This window comes from Opisthorchis viverrini (genome assembly GCF_000715545.1).
Source record: "Opisthorchis viverrini unplaced genomic scaffold opera_v5_675, whole genome shotgun sequence".
In the NCBI taxonomy this organism is placed as follows: Eukaryota; Metazoa; Platyhelminthes; class Trematoda; order Opisthorchiida; family Opisthorchiidae; genus Opisthorchis; species Opisthorchis viverrini.
Genome location: NW_008752342.1, coordinates 24,867 through 35,310, shown reverse-complemented (window position 1 = coordinate 35,310; position 10,444 = coordinate 24,867). Strand labels below are relative to the sequence as shown.

General features: G+C 40.4%; 1 protein-coding gene across 1 annotated transcript in view; it reads right to left on the bottom strand.

The window, feature by feature from the left end:
• T265_15635 (hypothetical protein) overlaps positions 1–9,532 on the bottom strand; it is a gene marked incomplete at both ends in the record, with an annotated part of 35,931 nt that extends 26,399 nt beyond the window's left edge. The window contains 2 exons of the mRNA XM_009178823.1: positions 2,739–2,995; positions 9,439–9,532. Coding sequence (XP_009177087.1) covers positions 2,739–2,995; positions 9,439–9,532 — 351 coding nt within the window. The remainder of the gene's footprint in view (positions 1–2,738; positions 2,996–9,438) is intronic.
• Positions 9,533–10,444: the final 912 nt, after the last annotated feature.

Sequence of the window (10,444 nt, the reverse complement as noted above, 5' to 3'; positions counted from 1 at the left end):
AGTGCTCCATCGGCCAGATTCAATGTGATATTGTGATTAGCTTACAAAGTAAAATTTGAGATTCACTTGGAGTTCAGTCGAATTTTCAGATATAATCAAAACTTCACTATTGCGAATAACTTTTAAAGTAGACGTGCAAAAAAACAGGCGAATAGTTTCTGGGAGACTCGCCTAGTACGGGAAAATGTCAACTCTCCGTGGACAGGTTTTAGAGATTAAAATAGAAGCATACCTATTCCAAAGCGCGACCAGAAAACGGTCTCAAATAGCTTATAGTTCAGCCGTGAATATCTGTGGAAAAGCCAGGTATTTTTTTCAGTCGAGGTTGTGGCTTTACCAATGGATGAGAAGTCACTGTGTACCATGGGAGTCCAGTTGAAATATATTTTATAGTTAGCACACACTTTGTTTTTCTTCGCTATTACAAAAGAAGAGCGAGTGCAGAAAATGGGCAAAGTTTACAAACTCATTCGTAGAAACACGGAGTGCGAATACTACATACGGGAACATCTTCCATCTAATCGATCTCCAGTACCAAACTTGAAACCGAACCAGCCACATACAATTCTCAGGACAAGTTAAGATATCCATGTATTTAGTAGTAAACACCTTCTTACACTCGTACTAAACGTTAACCATGGATCGAATTCATGTCAATTATCTTCATAATCTTGCTCAAACAGGATGAGTTAATTTTAAGTCTAGTGAGTCTTGATGGAAAATTATGGAACTTGGAAATGCGACAATCCCATACGATAATTATTCTAATAAGAATCCTCCAAAAGGCAACAATAGCCCTTGAGGAACGCAGGAACTTATACTTCTTCGTCATCATTATGTTAATCTGAGTAACATCATCGGTCGGTGATTGACAAATATTAACCGATGTAGCCAAAAAATTGGCTTCGTTTGATTTTCCCGGCTAACCAAAAAATAATAATAAAACCGGCTACATATGCGCCGATTTCGATAAATTTCTTTCAAAATTCAGCAATCCATGGTCTTCTCCACAATTCCTTATATCCCCCAGGATCTCAGAGTTCTATTGATGAATTATAGATGTGACCCGAACACATTGACTTTAAAAGTATACTTAACATGTCAGTAATGGTATCTAGATTTACTTGAATCTGAAAATAGTGTCTAAAACTAATCATCGTGAAGCTGACGTCGTTTTAGAGATGGGAGGAAAGCCGTTTGGCGCAATATGCATCATCCATCACCTTAGTGGCTGACATTTTTAACCTACACGGATATGGTTACCCTGTCAGCTTTCGAAGCATGTGAGGGAGCTTCGTTGAGAAAAAGCTTGGCCCAGACAAACTACATCCGCTTAAAAACTAATTTGGCTTTAGCGGGGGGGGCTCACTTGATTCTCAGTTGGATCTCTCGATTTCTTATACGTATCACCTTAATATGCTGCGCTTGGGCGACTCCATGTTATACTTGGTATGATATTTGAGATATCGTGGAAACTTCTGTTTAGTAGTACGAAGTTTGGTGAAAAATTTAACAATCCATGACCACCTCCGCTCTAGGTAGGACTCATCAGGTAGAAGCAGTCCCTAAATTTTATAATCGTCATGTGCTGCCTGAACACCACGAGGTGAACTTGTCCCAGTTCTCCAAACACGCAGACGCAAACAATGGATCTTGGTAAGACGTCGATAGATGATCCATTTCAGACGGACCGCGCAACCATGGCAATTGGTCAAAACACACTAATTTCAAAACATTCAGCCGAAGAATATTATAAACTGGAGATGCAGCTAAGGTTCAGCTGTCCTCAGTTAAAGCCAAATTTGTTTGTGGATAAGTTTATTAGGTGAACCAGGTCCATTTAAATTTCAACTGGAACGTGAAATCGACGAAAGCTCCGGAACTGAGTCTACCCAGCGAGCCTCATGAATGAAAAACTGGCCATTAGCTGTCAAACAGCTTTCGCCAAAATGACTTATAGTGCTCCATCGGCCAGATTCAATGTGATATTGTGATTAGCTTACAAAGTAAAATTTGAGATTCACTTGGAGTTCAGTCGAATTTTCAGATATAATCAAAACTTCACTATTGCGAATAACTTTTAAAGTAGACGTGCAAAAAAACAGGCGAATAGTTTCTGGGAGACTCGCCTAGTACGGGAAAATGTCAACTCTCCGTGGACAGGTTTTAGAGATTAAAATAGAAGCATACCTATTCCAAAGCGCGACCAGAAAACGGTCTCAAATAGCTTATAGTTCAGCCGTGAATATCTGTGGAAAAGCCAGGTATTTTTTTCAGTCGAGGTTGTGGCTTTACCAATGGATGAGAAGTCACTGTGTACCATGGGAGTCCAGTTGAAATATATTTTATAGTTAGCACACAGTTTGTTTTTCTTCGCTATTACAAAAGAACAGCAAGTGTAGAAAATAGGCAAAGTTTGCAAACTCATTCGTAGAAACACGGAGTGCGAATACTACATAAGGGAACATTTTCCACCTAATCGATCCCCAGTACCAATCTTGAAACCGAACCAGCCACATACAATTATCAGGACAAGTTAAAATATCCATGTATTTACTAGTAAACACCTTCTTACACTCGCACTAAACGTCAAATGAAACAATCGAATGAGTGCATTAACGAATGCATGCTATGGGATACAACTGTAGCACTTCTTTGGTTCACTCAACAGGGAGCAATCATTATTATCTGACGGCAAAATATTTGGGTATTGCTGTAAGAAATGAAACCGAACTCACTGAGCTTGATTCAACCACCGCCAAACAATCCCGAAACTCAACATCACTAAATCGCCAATGACCGACACTACCGTTAGTCGCATCATCAACACTGGAGCTCCAAAAGCAACGTCGCGAAACTTGCCCGTGTTTGCGAACGCCTGGCACATAATGCGGGCAAGGCATTGTCACAGTGTGATTGCCAGGTGTGCTTGGCCAGCAGACTGCTGAAGCGAATTCGGCAAGACAGAAATCTTGATTTCCCCTCATTGCTTGCTCTGTGGAGAAAAGCAAAAGTTCGTGAACAAAGGTTAAACTGGTGACTTGATGAGGGAAGTTACTGAGCGAATTACCAGTGTTTTCTGCTCCATCAACGTCTATCACTGCGAAGCTGATTATAGGAAGTTTTAAGTAGAACTTCATTATGTTGAGGTTATCCTAGAATCAGTCACAAGCTTTGAACTTTTTCATTAGGGTACCACAGACTTCTCGTTAACGAAGTCTATAAAAATACGATGTTAATTTTGCTTATGACTGAACAGAACCCTGTACTCGATTATATTGACATGGTTGTAAGATTTACTTGATGGTTTCTTACTACCTGAACAGCGTGGTCAGTGGTCAGCACGATTATTTCTCAGCTCTCATGGAGGTCAAGCCCCTTAGCCTAAGGCTTCCGACTGACCCCTCACTTCTTCAAAATGGACATGTAAGAAGCATTGAAACGATACAACCTAATGGAATGGGACATCACACAATCCACCCTCTCACTTCCACCTAATCGATCCCCAGTACCAATCTTGAAACCGAACCAGCCACATACAATTATCAGGACAAGTTAAAATATCCATGTATTTACTAGTAAACACCTTCTTACACTCGCACTAAACGTCAAATGAAACAATCGAATGAGTGCATTAACGAATGCATGCTATGGGATACAACTGTAGCACTTCTTTGGTTCACTCAACAGGGAGCAATCATTATTATCTGACGGCAAAATATTTGGGTATTGCTGTAAGAAATGAAACCGAACTCACTGAGCTTGATTCAACCACCGCCAAACAATCCCGAAACTCAACATCACTAAATCGCCAATGACCGACACTACCGTTAGTCGCATCATCAACAGCTCCAAAAGCAACGTCGCGAAACTTGCCCGTGTTTGCGAACGCCTGGCACATAATGCGGGCAAGGCATTGTCACAGTGTGATTGCCAGGTGTGCTTGGCCAGCAGACTGCTGAAGCGAATTCGGCAAGACAGAAATCTTGATTTCCCCTCATTGCTTGCTCTGTGGAGAAAAGCAAAAGTTCGTGAACAAAGGTTAAACTGGTGACTTGATGAGGGAAGTTACTGAGCGAATTACCAGTGTTTTCTGCTCCATCAACGTCTATCACTGCGAAGCTGATTATAGGAAGTTTTAAGTAGAACTTCATTATGTTGAGGTTATCCTAGAATCAGTCACAAGCTTTGAACTTTTTCATTAGGGTACCACAGACTTCTCGTTAACGAAGTCTATAAAAATACGATGTTAATTTTGCTTATGACTGAACAGAACCCTGTACTCGATTATATTGACATGGTTGTAAGATTTACTTGATGGTTTCTTACTACCTGAACAGCGTGGTCAGTGGTCAGCACGATTATTTCTCAGCTCTCATGGAGGTCAAGCCCCTTAGCCTAAGGCTTCCGACTGACCCCTCACTTCTTCAAAATGGACATGTAAGAAGCATTGAAACGATACAACCTAATGGAATGGGACATCACACAATCCACCCTCTCACTTTCCTAACAGCATACAGATACATTTGAAACCCTGGAAAATTTCACCTAGACGACTAAGTAGTGTTAGATTTCCCACCCGATGTATCGCATACCTTGGCTCTTTATCCTTCAGCCTAGCACAACTTCACTTTGCACACGTTTAGCGAGAACACTGTCACCAAGTATAGTTGTCCACTAATTGCAGTCAAGTAGCGCACTATAACCTGATGGACGTTTCAAAATAACAGCCCGTAATCATCGAGTAGCGCTTGCATTACTATTGATAATCCTCAAATAGGATATCTGATGGGTACCAAAAGCGCGTATTAAACATTTGTCGTACATGAACTCTTGGATGATAAAAAGAGTGATTTCTTTCGGTGACCCAGCAGATTCAGACCATTTTGAAGTCGTCATTTGGACTGCAGAAGTTCTTGTTTTTCCTGGTATTCCGAATTCAACGTTTTTTATTAGGAGCCTACTCTATTGTCATCCACGAGTAACGCATATTTCGATTTTATTCCTTTCGTTTTCGTGACAAATTCTGGCAACAAACATGTTTTGAGTCCACGACACTAAAATTCGTCCTAGAAATGACTGAGATTTTGGTCAAATTGCTCTGTACTTCTAACGTTTCTCTACTTCAGAAAAAAATCTGGTGACCTTGGTGATATTGGGTAAGTCGTATTTCGGACAGACTAACACCCAGTGTCTCACATTCACAAAGTTATACTGAGAAACGTCTCCCACTGGGTTGCTATGGGAGGTATCGTTGACAGATCGAAAATCAAAAGCTTCCTATTTCAATTATACATCACATGCAGTAGTCTTCCTATAACCTTTGTTAGTGTGGATGTGCGTGAAACCAATTCTCGACTGTCTGTGTTTGAGATGCATCCGAAAATATTCATTCCATTTCTTGGTCGTTGCTTAATTTTACTGCGTATTTTTAGAATTAGCTAAAACGATGTGACGTAATACAGCATATCTAGTTTCATCAAATGACGTTGTGACTTCATACTGTTAAAGGTCCAGTGATCTCGGCCAGAGATTCTCATAATTATTGCGAGATTAATTATTACGGGCCTTGAAGCTGGCAGCAGATGACGTTGTGACTTCATACTGTTAAAGGTTCAGTGACCTCGGGCAGCGATTCTCATGATTATTGTGAGATTACTTATTAAGGGCCTTGAAACTGGCCGCATCCATTTCTTGGTCGTCACTTAACTTTACTGCGTATTTTTAGAATTAGCTATAACTATGTGACGTAACTATGTGACGTAATACAGCATATCCAGTTTCATCAAATGACGTTATAACTTCATACTGTTAAAGGTCCAGTGATCTCGGCCAGAGATTCTCATAATTATTGCGAGATTAATTATTACGGGCCTTGAAGCTGGCAGCAGGTGTCCTGCATCAACCTCCTCCTTGAATCAGTCCCTCAGTACCTACCATTGAGAGGCAGTGGTGAAATTCGTTTGATTTTGGCGTATGCGTTTGTCTTCTGTACAAAGCAAATAATCAATCATGTACGGATTAACGCAGTACCCATAATGATTAGCGTTTTCTTTCTCGTAAATTCCCGATTGACTGCTCCTCCCGATCAACTCATTCACGTGATTTTCATCTTCGATTTTTCGAGTTTCCCTCAAGTTGACCTGGTGGACCAAGCGTGGTGTATGGTGTCATTTGGAGCATTCAGGTTTAGCACAACATTGCGAACTTGTACAAACTGTTGACATCCTCTTGAACCAGCGTCTACTGCAGTGTGTAACTTACGCCAGTGCCATTGCGGCTGCCGTGTGCCAGTTTATAATAATGGTGGCTCTGGAGTCTGCAGCTGACCGCACGTTCGCTATGCATCACGCTTCAGCTTGAAACACGTTGATCGACACCTGATATAACAATAAGTAGCAATCCGATTATTTATTTAGACTACCGTACAAGTCGCGGTTAGTCACAGGCTAATGTGAGCAACGTTTTCTCTGAAGTGAATGCAAGAATCCCATTTCGTCACTTTTCAAACTTTCAATGGAATTCTGAACAGACAACACGGTAATGATTGAACAAACCGGACTTCTAAAACAGGCAGTCTGATTCATTCAGCAGAATCAGTTTTAGGGTTCGACTGAACTTTTAACTGCGTGGATAAAAATTTTGAATGGTTTTAAGCTTTAACCAGATTTGGACTGGTGTTTAAGTGAAAGAATGAGACATCGTAGAATAAAGAACTGTTGAAACCAATACAGGGTTTTATTCTTCATTCATGCTTCAGTGTGTGGAACATTTAGTAGCTTTAGACCTGTTTGCCAAGATTGCCAACAACTGCTCGAGCTCTCGGTATTCCAGGTATTCTTAAGACTATACATACATACATACATACACACATACATACATACATATTCGTGTGATCATTCAAAATCCCAGTTGATATAAAAGGTAACACCCACGATTGTAAGGTAGCATGAGTTTGTTTTGCAACTTTACGGTGATACAAATCAGAGGTGACCGTAAATACCGACTTTTAATGGAACATAAGCCCGAATTCATAGTTTATCATATTCGCGAACAAGCTGCCTCGTTTCTTCATCGTTTTCACAGTTCAGCTGTGAAAAACTAATACCTTGTAGAGAACAACGATGGAGCAGTTACTCGTACACCAAATCGGTACATCAAATTGATAGGTATGTTAGACTGTGTTCAGCAGTTGCCTGAATGTTAATTTTTAGACAATAGTGCCCTGATTGTGGCCTCCATTCCCAAAAACATAACCTAAATTCTGGCTATGAAAGCAGAGTAATGGAGTTTGCATGTTATTAACTGCATTAAGTTACCTCTCATGCTGTATGCCGGACCGACCAAGCAACTGCCCAGATGGAAATGACGTCATTTTAAGAATTTCATTTTAATCTAGCATCAGACAAATGCAATTGACGCTGCCCAGCATAAACCCAATTACACATCTCAACTTCCGTTTTGATGAAGTCAGGTGATTTCGGTGGGTAGATACAAACACAGCTAAGGATTGTGACCCATAAGTGACAGCAAAAAGACTATGCCAACAAGTCACTTGCTCGTATACGGTCATCTTCAAATGGAAACTTAAGTATCGGAAGTTCCCATCGGCTAATGAGCAAGAATCTAAGGTTCAACCTGGTAATTGTGTATAAGCCAATGTAAAATTGTCGCAATTTCCGGGCCGTTCTCAATACGGTTTCTGTAGGTCTGGATTCACGTCCTATCTCAAATGCTGTCGCCACTTCAGGTGGAATAAACTTCTACAAACACGTCTCGGAAACCCACATTGGGTATTTTATGTTTTTCCATCCTCCTGTTTGGCCTGCTTCCACACGTTTAGCCTGAATTCACTCGAATTTTGCCCTTTTTCGTACAATCAGCACCTCCAGTTCTATGCCACCTGGCTGTTCTTTGCAGGTTTTGAATGTGTGTTCGTCTAATATGATGATAGTGGGACATGTATGAGATGTCGTGAGGTTGCATGAGGAAAGCTTTACCAGAATCTTCTGCCAATCCGGCGGGTACTGAAAGATAGTGGTGGTCGCTGAATACTACTGATTACAAACGGGACGCGTTTTGTACTCTTTGGAATTATTCTGAATTGGCATTGCTCACTCTGAAGCTGTTCCTTAGATGTCAGAAATTTTTTTCTGACAACTACAACGGAACGCCTCACTGTGTGCAATATTCACATATCCAGTTTTAGGTTGCAGTCGTAATGGACCTATTAAATTAAGACGCACGCCAAATGATTAATGCCTAGAAGAAAACTTAATTAAACTAACTAAACGAATTCTGAAACTATTCCAGGGTGTTGAAGACTCTATTCATTGCAACAAGAATATCGAGAGGCTTGGTTTGAGGTTAAAACAAGAACTAATTTGTAAGTTAGAAATACCCTTTGGGAGTTGTACAGTGGTTGCGTCATAGGTTGATTTTAGTCAAACTCTGCTCAATATGTTGCCAAAAAATAGTTTATTGACGTTTCACGAACATTTGGTGCAACATTTCCACGGGCTAACACCCTTACTCCAAGAATAGATACCAGAGGGAAATCCAGGAAAGACGTTGGTTCGGAGATGCATCCTATCCTTTGACATCACATGTATAAAGACTTGTACCGGATATTTAAATTGAAATTTTTAATGTCTGGTGAAGCTACGATTCCGACGACAAATCTGAATGAATCATCAAAACTGCTCCATGAAGGGAACTGAAAGTAAGAAAGTAACATTGTTTTTTATTGTTACACTCATACAAGGCACCAAACTACGTATATCCAAGGAATTGTTCAAAACAGTCACACTTATTCATAAACAAACAAAAATATCCTAGTCTTTCCAGCATTGTTTGCATGGTGACCTTTTATTTCTTTTCCCAAACGTCATCTTATTTCGTCTGGAAATCCGTGGAGCTAACGGAAACGCAAAGGGCTAAAATCACGAACTAAGTGGTTTGAAGAGGTGTACATTCTTACCAACGTATTCTCCCATAAAATATCAAAGGAAAAATTTAGCCATGCGGTTGGTGTTTTAATGGATAAACCCACGTTACCACACCTGTCGTATTAGTCCACACATTTGCAAAGCCTCATGCTGACCACTCTAAATCTACTGTACGAAAGTCTAGTTGAACATTCGTAGCAACACCTCTTGCAAAAATCAGCAAGTATTCACGTTTTCTCATTTTTGAACTACATTCATTCAATCTAACCGGACCAGAATTATTTTGAGTTTTTGAGAATAATTTGAACCGCCGAATTCGTCCCTGGTCCATCTGGTTTTCAAAGTCTCCCTGGTAGGCGGGAAATTGGCCTATCAATAAAAATGACTGCAATTCAGTGTTTGTATCTCTAGGGATGACAACCCAATTTACTTCGAAACTCAAAGTCTACCTTCATAATAATTGCAAAATCCAATTGCTGGATTGGCTTACCATCAAGTGATCGATTTCTTAGACATTCGGCTCTAGCCACTTCGATTGCACGTAAACTTTCTTCCTCTGAAATGACATGAATGGCAGAACCCAGCTGAAATGAGAGGCAGAAAGTTGGCGATAGTGACCTTGAAGTACGCATGGATTAAATTAGAGACAGGTGCATGTGACCTTTTTTGCTTCTAGAATAAATGTAAGTCAATCATTTTTGAAGATATCTTGTGTTCTCATTTAGTTTAGTTCACTGCCCCAAAAATATGGAGGATCTCTCATCCAGTTAGTCGCAGCGGAAGATCGTACAACGTTTATTCCAACGAAATTTATCAGTCTACTGTGCGATAAGATCATTTGTTGATTGGAATAAGCCGAAACTGTAAGTTAGTCTTCTGGCAGTACACCCAAAGATGTCTGAAGTGGGCAGGGAGGTAGCATTTTGTGAACGCTTTCAACAGAGTCGGCGTGTAAACTTAACCTAGCTGAGAATATCCACGAAGAACCAAGTGTTTCTCAACGGATCAAAGTGTAACCAGCTACGTGGCTGTTGGGTCTACTGGTTTTTGCTAAGCACCGTTTAACCACCACTTGATATACTCAGTAATTTCATACGCGAAAAATGAAGTTAATCAGTCCGCAGTTACTGTATCATCTTCACCCTGACATTCAGTCAAACTGTGAAATTCTCTCCTCTGTTTATCTCCCCCCCCCTGGATTCCATCTTTGCAGGCTCCTAACTCAGATGGGATCAGGTGATTGGTATGAGCACTTTACCAGCAGATCTGAAGCGTAAACGGAACCACCTCATATACAGATCCGTTACTTGTTTGAAATTATAGAACTAGCTGAACTGATGTCAGTAAAAGAGTGCGGGAGAGACAAAAGGGAGTTTATTCCATTTATAAGCACCCGATTCTCGCACCAACAGAAGGATTCATATCTAGCTAATCTGTAGACCAAAATCAATATGAATCAAACGCCCTATTTATTTTGAGACGCACAAATCTCCTTA